This window comes from Schistocerca piceifrons, chromosome 1 (assembly GCF_021461385.2).
Source record: "Schistocerca piceifrons isolate TAMUIC-IGC-003096 chromosome 1, iqSchPice1.1, whole genome shotgun sequence".
Taxonomy (NCBI): domain Eukaryota; kingdom Metazoa; phylum Arthropoda; class Insecta; order Orthoptera; family Acrididae; genus Schistocerca; species Schistocerca piceifrons.
This window is the reverse complement of record NC_060138.1, coordinates 495,455,482-495,474,321: the sequence shown is the minus strand read 5'-3', so window position 1 is coordinate 495,474,321 and position 18,840 is coordinate 495,455,482. Positions and strand designations below refer to the sequence as shown.

At 38.3% G+C, this 18,840-nt stretch overlaps 1 protein-coding gene across 1 annotated transcript in view; it reads right to left on the bottom strand.

Moving 5' to 3' along the window:
• LOC124795922 (DDB1- and CUL4-associated factor 1-like) overlaps positions 1 to 18,840 on the bottom strand; it is a 252,209-nt gene that overhangs the window by 98,645 nt on the left and 134,724 nt on the right. The window contains exons 9-10 of the mRNA XM_047260006.1: positions 12,621 to 12,769; positions 12,192 to 12,359 (exon numbers count right to left, since the gene is read on the bottom strand). Coding sequence (XP_047115962.1) covers positions 12,192 to 12,359; positions 12,621 to 12,769 — 317 coding nt within the window. The remainder of the gene's footprint in view (positions 1 to 12,191; positions 12,360 to 12,620; positions 12,770 to 18,840) is intronic.

Genomic DNA, 18,840 nt, shown 5'->3' with positions numbered 1-18,840 from the left:
CGCTATTCAGAGCATAGGACATGTGTTATAGTCTGCCAATAGCAAGATTACTGGTTACATAGTGCGAACACACAAGAGGAAAAGTTAACGGTTTACATTAATGTACACAGTACCGTATATCTACAAGAAAAGCTAAGCGTTCACATATAATATTGGTCTCTAAGATTAACACGCTACAATAGAAGCTAAGCTTTCACATGTAATACTGATCTTTTTTTGCGTGTGTTATACTTTAAGATACATCACACAAATGTGCCAGTAAATTTAAAATTATGACATAAATGCTTCGGCTCGAAATTCTTGTAAGTGGCTGGTCCTCAAACTGTTCAGTTTCGAACGCTCTGTGATTTAGATATCCATCCCACCTTCTCACACGCAACATAATTCATCTTGCGTAAAAAGAAATTTACTTTGAAAGTAACGCTTTTCTAACCACCGTTCGCAATACTGTTAGAAATAGGTTCAATTTACCAGTTGCCAGAGAGTGCCAGAAAACGCATTATTGTGCGTGTGCAACTGCAGTGGTGTAGGAAGCCTGCATGTTCGTGTGTATAAAGCACTAAGAGAGCTTACATTACACCATAAAAGAAACAGGGCGTCAGAGGATACTGCAAAGAGCATCGAAATTTCGTAAACCATACTAAAATGCATAATTCGGCTTGAAGTGCAAATTGGCTTTTTCCAGATTCACAATGAAATAGGTCCCATCTGATATTAAGCTTTTCAGTGTGGTTTTTGGGATTTAAATTTTCTTGGAGTACCAGTGCTCTACGATCTAATGTTTGGTTCTTTAAAAAAATGGTTCAAATGGCTCTGAGCACCATGGGACTTAACATCTATGGTCATCAGTCCCCTAGAACTTAGAACTACTTAAACCTAACTAACCTAAGGACATCACACAACACCCAGTCATCAGGAGACAGAGAAAATCCCTGACCCCGCCAGGAATCGATTGGTTCTTTATTACGGCATAATGCCATACATGGCACGTGCACTTGAAATTCAGCGAACAGTTGGAACTAGCCAATACTGTAGAATGAAACACTTCGTTTCAAATAAAATGATTGCCTCAGCAGAATTTCTTTAGCAAACTTGCAAAAATAACTTCATTCTTCTGCAAGGCGATTAATGCTTGACTGCTACTAACTTGGAAAGAAAATAAAATCAGAAAACTGGAATTAATAATATATTTTTGCCCTCCTTTATTATGTGAATGTATTTTAATTCACTTGATAGCTCCCGGCCACAGAAATCCGTTTTGTTTTCATTTGACGTGGGAGCTGTACACGAAGAGAAGCAGACACGGGTCACGTGGAGACTAACCCCCTCCCCACTAGAACTCAGACAACTCTGTGCAAGCGCGAATCTGGCAGCTAGGGTCCGCGAGAAAAATTTTTCTTGTTTGCATCTGGCTGCTTGCTGCTACTACCGATACAGCTTACAGCCAAACTTCAAGTAGCGGGAAGCGGGAGAAGGTACTGCTTACACGCGAGTCAAACGCGCATGCGCAACAGACCGTTGGCAACTGGTCAAACGAAGCTAATGTGAACAGTTGCGACATCATGCTCATAGCAAGCAGTTTATTGTTACGAAGAATTAGTCTGCGCCCTACGGCCTTTGAAATGTTTTTGCTATCTGCAGACGTTTGTGCGTGCACAGTGTTTTGTTGTCGTAAATTGCACATTTCCTATGCCACTAAAGTTTTATTTTTATCCCTCTCGTTTATATTTTATTGCTGCAGTATCATTCTCCAGTAGCAGGATACAATAAAATTCTTTGCTAGAGAATCAATTCTGCAGTCAAAATTACGAAAATTTAACTGAAAGCTAAAACAATGGAAAATTCCCGGAATTCCAAAAAATTCCCGGTTTTTCCAGATTTTCTCCCGGATGAAAAAATTCCCGGGTTTTTCCCGGTTGTCCCGGGTCGTATACACCCTGTAAATACAAAATCAAATAGGGGTAACGCAGGAGTAGGTTTTATAATGAATAAAAAAATAGGAGTGCGGGTAAGCTACTACGAACAGCATAGTGAACGCATTATTGTAGCCAAGATAGACACGAAACCCACACCTACGACAACAGTACAAGTTTATATGCCAACTACCTCCGCAGATGATGAAGAGATTGAAGAAATGTATGATGGGATAACAGAAATTATTCAGATAGTGAAGGGAGATGAAAATTTAATAGTCATGGGGGACTGGAATTCAATAGTAGGAAAAGGAAGAGAAGGAAAAGTAGTAGGTGAATATGGACTGGGGATAGGGAATGAAAGAGGAAGCTGCCTGGTAGAACTTTGCCAGAGCATAACTTTATCATAGCTAACACTCGGTTTAAGAACCACGAAAGAAGGTTGTATACGTGGAAGAGGCCTGGATACACTGGAAGGTTTCAGATAGATTATATAATGGGAAGACAGGGATTTAGGAACCAGGTTTTAAATTATAAGACATTTCCAGGGGTCGATGTGGACTCTGACCACAATCTAGTGGTTATGGACTGTAGGTTAAAGCCGAAGAAACTGCAAAACGGTGGGAATTTAAGGTGATGGGACCTGGATAAACTGAAAGAACCAGAGGTTGTAGAGAGTTTCAGAGCATTAGCAAACAATTGACAAGAACGAGGGAAAGAACAAAGTAGAAGAAGAATGGGTAGCTTAGAGAGATGAAATAGTGAAGACAGCAGAGGATCAAGTAAGTAAAAAGATGAGGGCTAGTAGAAATCCTTGAGTAACAGAAGAGATATTGAATTCAATTGATGGAAGAAGAGAATATAAAAATGCAGTAAATGAAGCAGGTGAAAAGGAATCCCCGTCTCAAAAATGAGATTGACACAAAGTGCAAAATGGCTAAGCAGGAATGGCTAGGGGACAAATGTAAGGATGTAGAGGCATATATCAATAGGGTAACATAGATTCTTCCTACAGCAAAATGAGAGAGACCTTTGGAGACAGAGAATCACTTGTATGAATATCAAGAGCTCAGATGGAAAACCAGTTCTAAGCAAAGAAGGGAAAGCAGAAAGGTGGAAGGAGTGTATAGAGGGTCTGTACAAGGGCGAGGTAGTTGAGGGCAATATTACGGAAATGGAAAAACCAGTTCTAAGCAAAGAAGGGAAAGCAGAAAGGTGGAAGGAGTGTATAGAGGGTCTGTACAAGGGTGAGGTAGTTGAGGGCAATATTACGGAAATGGAAGAGGGCATCAATGAAGATGCAATGGAAGATACAATACTGCATGAAGAATTTGACGGAGCACTGAAAGATCAAAGTCAAAACAAGGCCCCAGGAGTGGGCAACATTCCATTAGAACTATTGATAGCCTTGGGAGTGCCAGCCAAGTCAAAGCTCCACCATCTAATGAGCAAGATATATGAGACAAACGAAAGACACCCAGACTTTAAGAAGTATATAAAACTCCAAACCCAAAGAAAGCAGGTGTTCACAGGTGTGAAAATTACCAAACTATCAGTTTAATAAGTCACGGCTGCAAAATACTAACACGGATTCTTTACAGACAAATGGAAAAACTGGTAGCTGACCTCGGGTAAGATAAGTTTGGATTTCATAGAAATGTAGGAACACGTGAGGCAATACTGACCCTACAACTTATCTTAGAAAATAGATTAAGGAAAGGCAAAACTACATTTCTATCACTTGTAGACTTGACAAAGCTTTTACCAATGTTGACTGGAATACTCTCTTTCCAGTTCTGAAGGCGACAGGAAAAATACTGGGAGCAAAATGCTATTTACAGTTTGTACAGAAACCAGATGGCAGTTATAAGAGTCAACGAGCTTGAAAGGAAAGCAGTCGTTGAGAAGGGAGTGACGCAGGGTTGCAGCCTATCACCGACATTATTTAATCTGTATATTGAGCAAGCAGTAATGGAAACAAAACAAAATTTTGGAGCAGGAATTAAAATCCACAGAGAAGAAGAAAAAATTCTGAAGTTTGGTAACGACATGTAATTCTGTTAGAGACAGCAATGCACCTGGAAGAGCAGTTGAATGGAATGGACCGTGTCTTGAAAGGAGGATATAAGATGAATATCAACAAAAGCTAAATGAGGATAATGGAATGTAGCTGAATTACATCAGGTGATGCTGAGGGAATTAGATTAGGAAATGAGACACTTACAGTAATAGACGAGTTTTGCTATTTGGTGAACATTATAACTGATGATGGTTGAAGTAGAGAGGGTATAAAATGTAGACTGGTGATGGCAAGGAAACCATTTTTGAAGAAAAGAAATTTGTTAACAATGAGTATAGGTTTAAGTGTCAGGAAGTCTTTTCGTAAAGTGTTTGTAAGGATTGTAGCCGTGTATGGAGGTGATACATGGACGATAAATAGTTTAGACAAGAAGAAAATACAAGGCTTCGAAATGTGGTGCTTTAGAAGAATGCTCGAGATTACACGGGTAGATCAAGTAACTAATGAGGAGGTACTGAATAGAATTGGGGAGAAGAGGAATTTGTGGCACAACTTGACTACAAGAAGGGATCGGTTGGTAGGACATGTTCTGAGACATCAAGGGATCACCAATTTAGTATTGGAGGACAGCTTGGAGGGTAGCAACTGTAGAGGGAGACCTAGAGATGAATACACTAAGCAGATTCAGAAGGATGTAGGTTGCAGTAGTTACCTGGAGATGAAGACGCTTGAAGAGGATAGAGTAGCATCGAGAGCTGCCAGTCTCTGGACTGAAGACAACAACAACAATGGAATATTTTATTCAAATTAGTCTCTACTATCACCTCCTAAAATGTGGAACATATAGCCACAGAAAAACACAAACTTAAAATTTGTATTTTGTGAGCTGTGTTCTACATGCAGTTGACTGCGGAAGCTTACACCAACACAACTTCTTCCCAGTACAAAATCGAATTCTGGTTGAGTTACAATAAAGCAATTCTAAAATGATTAGATTAAGGTGCATGTTAGCACAGTCAATTACAGCTTATGAAAGATTATAAATAAAAGTATTAAGTAATACAGTAATACTGTTAAAATAGAACAACAACAGTTAAATGAAAATTTAGCAAAACAGCCAGGACTGTGATGCACAATATGATTTTATGTCTGTACAAATTAAAAAGGCACTTCACATTTTCTATATCAACATAAATACAGGACAAGTCTCCAGCCAAACCATAGACTTCCCACACACAAACAAGAGAGTTTTTTTGCCCAACAAGAATGTGCACACCACAGGTTTAACATTCATGATGGATCTCCTCACTGGAGAAGGAATTCATGTGGCATCGGTCAGGGTTTGGGTCTTGTTACAAAACACTACTGCTAGATGGCTGAAGGAAAGGATGTCAATTCTAGGTAATTGGTTTCTTTTTTTTTTCTTAATCCTATATTTCCAGTCACTCATTCCCTCACCAACGCAACTGTGTTACAAAAGCAAGTTCAACAGATTTGTGGTACACTTAATAGCCCAACTGCTTGTTACAAACCGTAATTTATTTCTATCAATTCCTATAAGCCCTTATGTCCAGTATATAGCCTTACTGGCTTTGCCTTTGTAAGTGAAGAAGGGCACCCTGCACTGTGTAAACTTCTTTCATTGGCAAATCCTTTCTGCAGATGCCGACAACATAGCAATGGGCAGCACTTTTTTAAAATATTATTCATTAGATTTTTTAAAAACTGGCAGGCATAATTTACGAGGAATCTAGTGAATCAGTTGGATATTCTTATGATCTATACAGACTAACATACAGATGAATATACATACTAAGAAACAAACAGTATCTATTACAGTGTGAGGAAAAATTTCACACATATATTATTATTGCATCCTACATCCATTTGAACCCGCTTATTTAATTCATGCCTAGGCATCCCATTACAAATATTGCCCACCACATTTCCCTCCATTAGTAAACAGATGATTCCTTGATGCCGCAGGACATTTACTATCAATTGTTATTATTTTCTCCCCAATTCAATACTCTCACACCAGGCATTCAACTGACCCACCTAATGTTCAAGATTATTCTGTAGTAGCATCATATTTCAAAAGCCTCTATTCTCTTTCTGTACAAGGCTACACTCCAAATACCTTCAAAAATACTTCCTAACATTACATTTATGTTCAATGTTACATAATTTCTCCCTTTCAGAAATGAATTTTTTTGCTACTGCTGATCTGCATTTTTATACCCTCTCTACTTTGGCCATTGTCAGTTATTTTGCTGCACAAATAGCAGAACTCACCTACAGCTTTTAGAGTCACATTGCTTACCTTTTAATGTCACATTTTTTAATCTAATTTCCTCCAATCTCCTGATTTAATTCAACTACATTCCATTACTGGTTCTCGTTTTATTTTTGTCGGTGCTCATCTTAAAACCTCTTTTGAAGACACTCTCCAATCCATTAATAACTCTTATAAATCCTTTGCCATCCCTGACAGAATTATGTCATCGGAAAATCTCAAAAGTTTATATTTCTTCTTCCGTAACTTTAATTGCAATTCCAAATTTCTCCAAGGTTTCCTTTACTGCTTGCTCAATGAGCATACTGATTAACATGGGGGTAAGCTACAACCTTGTCAACAACTACTTCGCTGTGATGTCCTTGATTCTTATGACTGCAATTTAGTTTCTGGACATAGCATGAATAACTACTCACTCCCTTCAGAATTTCAAAGAGCGTAGTTGATCCAACAACGTCAAAAGCTTTCTCTAAATCTACAAATGCTATGAACATATGCTTGCCTTTCCTTAATCTATTTTGTAAGGTATGTCGCAGGACCAGTACTGCCTACATGTTACTACATTTCTTTGGAACCGTAACTGATTTTGCCAAGATAAGCTTCTAAAAGTTTTTCCCTTTTTCTGTAAATAATTCATGTCAGTATTTTGAAGCTATGACTTATTAAGATGATAGCTCAAGAGCCTTCTTTAGACTTCAATCTTTCAGTGCTCTATCGAATTCTTTTTCCAATATTGTCTACCCCAACTTCTCTTTCAACTACAGTGGAACTTCCATTTTACGTTCTCCAGTTTTATGTTTTTCGTGATTCTACACCATAAATTATTAGTCCTTGTGAAAAGCCCATAAGATCAATGGTAAAAAAACCTCGACTTTATGTTTCTTCCTAATAAGGTTTTCCTTGATTCTATGTCCTTACTTGATGTCTCGTTTGGCTTTGCTCCATTTTCTTCCTATTGACATTTGATGTGACTACTGAACGAATTATAAGTGGTACATAAGACAGATGGTTTGCTCCACGGGTGGTGGCAGAGTTGAGGGAATATTTCAGGCCACTGCGAAGAGTGGAGCCGTAAGAGAGAGGAAATGCAAACATAATCCACTATCAACACTGCCAACACAGCTTGCAACATTTAGCTTCACCACACAATTATGATACAGCTACTGCTACATTGCAGCAGCAGTGGAAAAACAAGACAGTTGATGCAAAGTGCTCTGGACCCAGCCAATACGTGATGAAGGAGACCAACGACCACCTTTCTTGTGCCACTTATAACTCAGTCTCATGTTTTTGCACGTGTTTCCAATGGACTGTAGTTAGCAAAAATATCAAACATCAAACTTTTAAATTCAAACACTGAGTCTCTGAGCTCTTACTGGCTAGTGACTCAAGTCACCCAACAGCTAGTGCACCTACCACACCACTAACCAACATAAAATGAGGTCACTTGCTGGATGTTTGGAGAGGGGGAGTGGCCCTTCAATGACGGGAATGCAGGTAGATGATAAAGTATTTTGTGAAGTGCTGAAAATACACTTTTCATGCAGGTGATGTGCTATGGCACAAATGTTACACAGAAATAGAACAATGGTTTCGCGATAGCACATTTGAAAGACTTTCTTGCTCAAATCTGACATGATAAAGTTGCAAGAACTATATAAACTTCTCACATATATGCTTTGCACCACACACTGTAGAAAGTAAAGATTGGCAGCAGTGATAGAGGGGAATTAAGCAAAACTGTAGAGCCTGAGCATTCTTTCGAGTTTACATTTACACATTATACAGAAATTCACTGAGCCAACTTCCAATAAACTTTTAACATCAACTGGGGAAGTAAACTCATTTTTTTTACATCTCTGTTTCCTCAGCGAGCCTAAAATAACATTTTGGCGATGGCAAGCATCTAAACTGTAGCTCGTAAGAAAGCCGTTAAACAATAACAGCAATGGTAACAAATTTTGTCATTAAGCAGATGTATGTATTTATGCTTATGGTTTAAACCACGTCGCTGCTGAGATATTTCTGTTTTAATACACCATGTCCATCAATGTTTGCATTTTTCTGTGTGGGCAAAAGGAAAGATCTCTCAAAAGTGCATGTTTTAACATATAATTTGTGGTTGTAGCATGTCGGAAAATAGCTCGACTACATTGTACCCAGATATCAATTTCAATTTTTTGACAAGTTTTTACTTACTGTTACACACTGATGAAATTCATTATTACAAATTATTGTATAAACATGATACTGAACATTTAATTTCATTCACTCAATCAGATTTTATACAATGTATCGGAGAGGATTGCATTTTTTAATCATGTGTGTCAATTACATGTTTTTTGCTCATATTTTGGGGTTTTTTAATGTTTTCCTTGATTCTGCATTTTCTTCAGTTTTGCATTTTTTAAGTTCAGACCACACGGAAAAGTATAATAGGGGTTTCACCGTATGTCTCTTCTCAACTGATAACATTACCTTCATGTTTATTTCCCTTGTACAATACTTCTGCCTTTCAGTCTTCCCTCCTTTACTTGGCACCAGCTCACCATCTACAGTTCTTTCTGTTTTCTCCAAAGATTTCTTTAAATTTCCAACAGCTAGCATCTATCTTCCCCCTAATCATGTATGTTCTACAGTTTTGTATTTGTCCTGTTAATGTACTGTCTTAACCATTTCACACTTTCTGCCAGCACCCAGTTTTTAGACTTATGCATTCCCTTTTGCCTGCTTCATGTGCTGCATTTTTCTATATTCTCTTTTCATTAGTGAAATTCAATGTCTTGTGTGTTATCAGAGGGTTTCTACTGAGACTTCTTGTTTTACCTATCTGATCCTCAGCTGCTTTCACTATTTCATCTCTCAAAGCTACCCATTTGTCTTTCATTGTTTTCCTTATTTTTGCCTAATACTTCATTTCAAAACCATCAAACCATCTGATTCTTTCAATTTAGTGAGATCTCATTTCCTCAATTTCCTACCTTTCTGCATTTTTTTCAGTTTTAATACACAGTTCATAACCAATAAATTATGGTTCGAGTCCAAATCCACCCTGGAAAAGTTTTGCAGTTTAAAATTTATCTTATGATTACATAATCCATCTGATTTTTTCTTCTCTTCCTTTTCTGCCCATTAAATGTCAGCTCCCATCACAATTACATTTTCATCTCCTTTAATTATTTTGATAATTTCGTTTATAGCATCATACACTGTCTCAACTTCTTTTTCATCTGTGAAGTTACGAGGCACTTGACAAACTACTACTACGGTGAGTGCTGGCTACCTGTCTATCTTGGCTAAAATGTCTATGGCACACAAAATTCACAGGATACAAGTCACTGATATTTTTCAATAACATTGCAGCTATCACACCTACATACTACAACAGCCATAATCGCACTTTTGTATATTAGTAATCACTCATTGTTGCACTGACAAATAATGCAGGACAGACTGCGTAAACATTCAGGTGGCTAGAAATCCCTAATTGCTGTCAGATCTTTGAGAATGAACTAATGAAAGTAAATCTTATTCTTGTACTTCACCAAAGTTATGACTATGACCGATGGATAATCAAAAATTAAAGTAGAACTTAAGTACAAATGTTATTTCATTAATGAAACTAAAGGCTGGTAGCTTGTGAAATGTTTCAAACTTTTTTAGTTGCTGGAGGCTGGTAGCTTGTGAAATGTTTCAAACTTTTTTAGTTGCTGGATTGAAAAAGTGGTTATTTTGGTGCCAGAGAACTATAAACAAGCTAATAGCAAGAAAGTAAAGACCAAGCAAGTTATCCAAAACTTACAATCCCTGATACAACAACAAGTAATTTACATCTAAGTCTACATACGTACTTTATAGTTTAATTGGATAAATAAAAAATCTACTCACCAAGCAGCGGCAGAACACACACATAAAAGATGGTAGTAATTAGGCAAGCTTGTGGAGCGAATACATTTTATGGGATATTTATAAGATACATATATACTAGTATACATTGTTAATACAGCACATGGTATGGGCTCTATTCTGTCAGGGGTCCCACACCACACTGCCTATTTTTTTGAGGGAAAAATCAAAACCAATGGGGCTTCGAATTTAAAATAATAATACTTTTTAGAATTATGTACATATGATTATGCAGTATTTTTAAAGCACTGGAAACAATACATCATCAATGTAAAAGATGTGTGCATTTTTAAATGTCTGAAGAACATATTCAACACAATAACAGTTTTATTAAAATGCATTTTACGTGATAAAATGGTTTAAAATCTACAAGCTTCCGACCGAGCATTCCACAGCCACTGTAAAGTGGTGGCTGTTGTGTGGCTGCTGCTGCTCATCCCCTATCTAGTGCACCACAGCCTGCGTCACTGATGCCCAGTCCAGCACCACAAAAGGCAGTTGTTCCCAGCCTGGGAGCTATTACCCTCTGAAGGGTAGAAAATGTGTTCTACTATGTTTTGGTCATGAAACTGAATTCTTAAAAGGTCATTACTATTACCAATGTTTTATAAAGCTGTAATACTGATTACATAAAGTACCAATAATCACAATTTTTTCAAATACTAACATAACGCTTGACACTGTGTGGTGGAGGTTACAACATGTGAAATCATCCTCACATAGACCATCCACTACACACATACTTTGTACTTTTTACAAGCCATCCTTGATGGCAAAACTGAGGCATTATATAACCTATGTTTAAATATCTCATACAAATGTCTCCTTCAAGTTGTAGGTAGTTCCTAAAACAATAGTTATTACATAATGGCTACAATCCTACCGCAGACATTCAGTGTATTATTGTTACAATAATGGAAATTTCTGGATGGAGCATTATGTAAGATAAGGGAAAGGCAACCACCCACCTACAGCAGATCGATGCATGCAGTACAGTAACACGTAATGGAAGACAGAATTCACACAAGCTTACGATAATGCACACTCCTGTGGCCACAGCAAGACTAATTATTGATACTTGATTATTGAAAGCATTAATTAGCCTTGCAGTGGCCACAGGAGTGGGCATTTGGGTGTCTGTGTAATTATGAGTGTGAATGGGTGTACCACTGCTAAAATGAAGATCTAGTGCTCGGTAGCTAGTGTGAATGCTGTTTTCTGTTATGTGTTACTCTGCTCCACACATCAATCCATTACAGGTGAGTCGTTGCCTTTCCCTTTTTTTATGTAGTGCAGTATTATTATTACTATTAGTGGCAGTTGTCAGACACAAAGCAACGGCAGCCAGAAGTCTTCCAATAATTGTTTATTTTTCGTCATTTTAAAAATGATAGTCCAGTAAGGTACTAATGATGATGACACTGTAGGGAGTGAACATCAGCCAATTTCTGACTGCATTTTGGGGCAATAGCCTCAGAAAGGTTGGGAACTATTGGTATAAGGTAATGTTATGGTTGCAAGAGCGTCATGCCAATTTCAAACTTCTAATGGCCAGGTTCCAATCTGTCTGTATCCACAGGGCTAACTTACTCTACACCTTACTCAATTCAGTATCACATGCGCACACAAGTGCTTGTTTTCTGCTTATATATGTTTTCAAAAGGTTTCTGGATACTTAAGCATTTTGTACTTTACAACAATTAAAATAATGTATTACTGAAGTACTGAAAAGTGATAACGTCAGAGTAACACACTGAGGCAATGCTTTTGAACCAGAGTTACATCCCTATTTCATTTGAAGGAATGTCATTGGTAAATCAGTATCTCCATATCATAAAGAGAGAAAATTATGGTAATACTGAAATGCTGATTAAGCGACAACCAACTACTATGAATTTCATGCAGATTATTGGGAGACAATTTAATCTTCATTAATAATTACAGACAGTAAAAGTTAAAAATTCTTTAGCTATTTTTACTAATTTTAAAAATTACAAATCCATGTAAAGCATTAACTACATAAATACATTGCACAAATGATTATATAAGTACTTACCTGCAAGCCTCTCATGTTAATGAATTCGATAGAAAACTTTTTATGGCACAGCAAAGCTGCCAGGTATTTTAGTGCTTCAAATGCCAATCTCGAATCCTTAGTCTCTCTCACATTTGTGTACTTGAGTACTAACTCCAGGGCATTGTGTTCAAAAACATGACCAAGGAACTGTAAATTAAAAGAAAATAGAAAGTAGCACAAATAGTCCAAGACCAGTGGTGGATGCAGAAAGTGTGAGCTAAACTGTTGCGTTACGCAATACATTGTGGTAATGCAAGAATAACTAGTTGCTTGATGCAACCATAAAGGTCAATTAGAATAACATCTCTGTTCCTTCTTAGCTGAGAGATTGCTATCTGCAATCCACATGTGATTCAGAGTTGAAACCAGCATATAAAAGGAGAGAAAAAATTTTTTTAATTGACTCACCTCTTGATATTCACCCATAGGGGTTAGATATCGCAGGATTAAAATTTGTCTTGTGGATAATGTTGGTGGGTACATCTGCATATTACCAATGACATAGCTTTCCATTTCAGCCCATGATGAATTACTGTGTTCACTGGCTGATGTATTGGCTAAAACAATGAATATTATAAGAAAACTTATATGCAAATATTAAAACCACAACAGCATTTATTTTGTTGTTACAGTTTTTTTCATGTTCATATAGCGAATTTATAAATTATCTAATAAAGTAAAGCTGTCCTCAAACCCAAAGGTTTGTTTGGACACCACAGTGCTTTACTGATCATGGGTATTACTTATGAATATTGTCACACTGAAAATATAATAAAGTCCTAACCCGAAGGGTTGTCAATGAAGTGCAACACGTAGAACTGAAAATACATTTCTTACTGACACCAATGTACAACCAGAACAGAAATGATCTCCTGGATGGAGAATGCTGCTATTTAAATGAACATCAAATATTCTAGCATGCTAGAATATTTATATGAACACCAAATATTTCAGAATATAAGAACAGTACAAACACAAGATATTTCGAAAACATTACATAAACGATGAATACAAATAATTGCCAATGGTAGGGTTTAAACTGGCAACCAATGGCACGCTAACTAGTGAAACTAACCACTATGCCAGACAGTGCGCACCATAGCTCTCAACAATATGAATGCTTAGAAAACTCACAATTATACGTGTGAGCCACTGGTTTTCAACAAAAATTTATAAAAACTTGAGTAACCATTCTATTTCTCTTTCATTCACAACAAATGCTGCTTGGCAGTCAAAATGCAGAGAACAAACTGCATAGTAAAACACAAGGTATACTCTATTACGGGTATAAATCTGAGCGAACCACCTTCACAATAATTCTCTATGATTCCAATCTCATACAGCTTGCTGAAAAAAAAAACCTATATCTTTCTGTGCGAGCTCTCATTTCCCTTATTTTATTACGGTGATCATTTCTCCCTATGCAGGTCAGCATCAACAAAATATTTTTGCATTCGAAGGAGACAGTCGGTGATTGAAGTTTCATGAGAAGATTCCACTGCAAGAAAAAATGCCTTTGTTTTAATGACGTCCACCCCAAATCCTGTATCATTTCAGTGGCACTCTCCCCCTTATTTCGCGATAATACAAAATGTGCTGATCTTCTATGAACTTTCTCGATGTACTCTGTCAATCCTATCTGTTAAGGATCCCACACCACACAGCAGTATTCTAAAAGAGGACATACAAGCATAATGTAGGCGGTCTCTTTATTAGATCTATTACATTTTCTAAATGTCCTGCCAATAAAATGCAGTCTTTGATTGACCTTCCCCAAAACATTTCCTACGTGTTTCTTCCAATTGAAGTTGTTTTCAATTGTAATTCATAGGTATTTAGTTGAATTTACAGGCTTTAGATTTGACTGATTTATCGTGTAATCGAAGTTTAACGGATACCTTTTAGCACTCATGTGGATGACCTCACACTTTTCGTTATTTAGGGTCAACTGCCAATTTTTGCACCATATAGATATCCTTTCTAAATCATTTTGCAATTTCTTTTGATTGTCTGATGACTTTACTAAACAATAAATGACAGCACATCTGCAAACAACCTACGATGGCTGCTAGGATTGTCTCCTAAATCGTTTATAGAGATAAGGAACAGCAAAGGGCCTATAGCATTACCTTGGGAAATGCCAGAAACAACTTCTGTTTCACTCAATGACTTTCTGTCAGTTACTATGAACTGTGACCTCTATGACAGGATATCATGAATCCAGTCACATAACTGAGGTGATATTCCATAAGCACGCCATTTCACGACAAGTTGCTTGTGTACTACTGTGCCAAATGCCTTCTGGAAATCTAGAAATATGGAATCAATTTGAAACCCCTTGTCAATAGCACTCAACACTTCGTGTAAGTAAACAGCTAGTTGTGTTTCACAAGAACTATGTTTTCTAAATCTGTGTTGACTGTGGATCAATAAACTGTCCTCTTCGAGATAATGCATAGTGTTTGAATACAATTTATGTTCCAAAATCCTGTTGCATATTGACGCTAATGATATGGGCCTGTAATTTAGTGGATTACTCCTACTCCCTTCTTGAATGTTAATGTGACCTGTGCAACTTTCCAGTCTTTGGGTACAGATCTTTCGTCAAGAAAATGGTTGTATATGATTGTTAAGTATGGAGCAATTGCATCAGCATACTCTGAAAGGAACCTACTTGGTATACAGTCTGGACTGGAAGGCTTGCTTTTATTAAACAATTTAAGTTGCTTCACTACTTCCAAGGATATCTACTTCTACACTACTCATGTTGGCAGCTGTTCTTGATTCGAATTGTGGGATATTTACTTCGTCTTCTTTTGTGAAGGCATTTCGGAAAGAAGTGTTTAGTAACTCTGCTTTGTCAGCACTGTCTTTAACAGTATCTCCATTGCTATCACTCAGAGAAGGCATTGATTGTGTCTTGCCACTAGCATACTTCACACAGGACCAGAATCTCCTTGGATTTTCTGCCAGGTTTTGAGACAAAGTTTCGTTGTGGAAACTATTATAAGCATCTCACATTGAAGTCCACGCTAAATTTCAAGCCTCTGTAAAAGATCACCAATCTTGGAGATTGTGTGTCTGTTTAAATTTGGCATGTTTTTTTCGTTATTTCTGCAACAGTGTTCGACCCGTTTTGTGTGCCAAGGAGGATCAGCTCCATTGTTTGTTAATTCATTCGGTATAAATATCTCAATTGTTGCCAATACTGTTTCTTTGAATTCAAGTACCATCTGGTCTACACTTACACTGTTAATCTGGAAGGAGTGGAGACAGCCATTTACTATTAGTGTGGGTTTATGAGCTGTCTGCTCAAAATAATTTTCAGACATTGCATTTTGCACAATTTTGGATGATGTTTTATGCACACCTCTGGATTTAAACACATATTTTTTCCAAGATATCAAGAGTAAATTAAAGTCATCATCAACTGTAATCGTATGAGTTAGGTAAAGTTTGAAATTACACTCTAGTTTTCTTTGAATCTTTCAGCAATTGTATCATCTGAATTGGGAGGTCAGTAAAAGGATACAATTATTATTCTAGTCTGATTGTCAAGAATGACCTCTGCCCATACTAACTCACAGGAACCACACTAAAGAGCCAAAGAAACTGGTACACCTGCCTAATATCTTGTAGGGCCCTCACGAGCATGCAGAAGTGCTGCAACACGACAGGGCATGTACCCGACTAATGTCTGAAGTAGGGGTGGAGGGAACTGACATCATGAATCCTGCAGGGCTGTCCATAAAGAGTGCGAGGGGGTGGAGATTTTTCTGAACAGCATGTTGCAAGGCATCCCAGATATGCTCAATAATGTTCCTGTCTGGGGAGATTGGTGGCCAGTGGAAGTGTTTCAACTCAGAAGAGTGTTCTTGGAGCCACTCTGTAGAACTTCTGGATGCGTGGGGTGTCGCACTGTCCTGCTGGACAAGTCCTTAGGAATGACCTGTGGACATGAATGGATGCAGGTGATCAGACAGGATGCTTATGTATGTGTCACCTGACAGAGTCATATTTAGACGGGTCCCATATCATTCCAACTGCACATGCCCCACACCATGACAAAGCTTCCACCAGCTTGAGCAGTCTCCTGCTGACATACAGGGGCCATGGATTCATGAGGCTGTCTCCATATGCATACATTTCGATCCATTTGATACAACTTGAAACGAGACTCGTCTGACCAGGCAACATGTTTCCAGTCATCAACAGTCAGATGTCAGAGTTGATGGGCCCAGGCGAGGCGTAAAACCTTGTGTCATGCAGTCGTCACAGGTACATGAGTGGGTCTTCGGCTCCGAAAGACCATATCGATGATGTTTCGTTGAATGGTTTGCATGCGGACACTTGTTGATGGTCCAGCATTGAAATCTGTAGCAATTTGCAGAGGCGTTGCACTTCTGTCACGTTGAATAATTCTCTTCAGTCACTGTCAGTTCCGTTCTTGCAGGATGTCAGAGATTTGATATTTTACTGGATTCTGGATATTCACAGGACAGTCGTGAAATGGTCATACGGGAAAATCCCCATTCATTGCAACCTCGGAGGTGCTGTGTCCCATCACTTGTGCACTGACTATAACGTCACGTTCAGACTCACTTAAATCTTGATAACCTGCCATTGTACCAGCAGTAACCGATCTAACAACTGTGCCAGACACCTGTTGTCTTACACAGGTGCTGCTAATGGCACGTCGTATCCTGCCTGTTTGCATTTCTCTGTGTTTGAATACATGTGCCTATACCAGTTTCTTTGGCGCTTCAGTGTATCTACTTCAATTTTGCAACACTATAAACTACTACTAACAGCGACAAACATACTACTGTGTTTAGCCTATACTATCGGAACACCGTTAGGTTCTTCGCAAAAATTTCAGCTGAACTTATCTCCGGCTTTAGCCAGCTTTCAGTGCCTGTAACAATTTGAGCATCAGTGTTTTCTATTAGTGCTTGAAGCTCATCTACTTTCCCAACACAGCTACAACATTTTACAACTGCTATACCAATGGTTCCTGTATCTCCAGTCTTCCTGTGTTGAGCCTGCACCCTTTGAGACTGAAGCCCTTTTCTTGTTTTCTGAGACACTCTGACCTAAAAAAACACCCAGTCCACGCCACACAGCCTCTGCTCTCTGTGTAGCCACCTCCTGCGCGAAGTGGATGCCTGACCTCTTCAGCGGAACTCAAAACCCAACCATCCTACGGTGCAAGTCAAGGAGTCTTGCAGCCTACATGGTCTGAGCCTCTGATTCGGACCATCCTCTTGGCTCTTTACCAGAGATCCACAATCGGTCCTCTCAACTATGCTGCAAATAGTGAGCTCTGCTTTCATCTCGCAAGCAAGACTAGCGGCCTTTATCCCTTCTGCTAGCCACTTGAAATCAGAGGGAATCCCTTCTGATCCAAAGTGACACAGGTCATTGGTATTGACGAGAGCCATCACCTACAGTTGGCTACACCCTGTGTTCTTCATGGCGTCTGGTTGGACCTGTTCCACGTCTGAAATGACTCCACCCGGTATGCACAAGAAGTGCACATTCGCTTCCTTCCCTCTCTTGGAAGCCAAGTCCCTAAGGGAGCATAATGTGCCTATGTTGGAGCTCCCAACTACCAATAATCCCACCCTCTGTGATTGCCCAGATCTTGCAGGCTGAGAGGTTTTCTCTGAAACAGGACAGGAGAGTGCATCTGGCTGAGCAACAGTGTCAGCCACAGACAGCACCTGGAACCTGTTTGTCAGACTAACCGGGAATACCTTATATGCGGCCCCCTGGGAAGTCTTTCACCACCTGCCTTGAGGCAACCTCCCACACAACCACAGTTGTGGGTTGAGCCTTAGAATCCTTCAAATCATAATTAATACATTAAAGGTAAGAAAACTGGAGGAATGAGAAACACAATTAATTGCAGTTCAAACGATGGAGGTCACATGTTAATAGTCGGACTGCATAGTGCTACGTATTTCACAGCAACAGGACAAATTGGTAAGAAGTAAACTGCTATGTTGAGTTCTGAAAGAGACTTATGAACTTCTATGGAAATCTACCCAAATCTTGCAAGAAACATATCATGTTACAGGTTGCTTCAGAAAAAGTGATTGAGTTTAAAATGCCTGTAGCTGAGATAGTTAATATATGTCAGTGTGGAGAGACTTACATTCTGAGTACTTTGCAAGATAAAAAATTCATGACTGCAAGTACAAGAGGTCACAGAAGTGTCAAAACCAAAGATTTTCATGCAAGGAAATACATTTATGTAAAACACTTTCTAATAAGTGCAACAATTTATTTATTAAGAAATGTGAGAGGAAAAGAGAGAAAACTAGAGAGAGAGAGAGAGAGAGAGAGAGAGAGAGAGAGAGAGAGAGAGAGAGAGAATCAGGACTGAGTATCAAAATCTGTATCTGTCTTTTCCACAAATTACTCATTACTACCCGTCATTCCATCCATTCATTGACAACCAGGTAAAAATTCTTTGGGCCACTTGCTTGTGAATCCACTCAAATTTTTTTTTATTTTTTAAAATTTTTCATCTTAAATTGATGTTTTGAGTTTTTTTGAACAAAACAGTAGTAAAAGGAATTGGACATTGGAAAGTTGTTTCAAAAATAACTTAAAAGACCTCTCT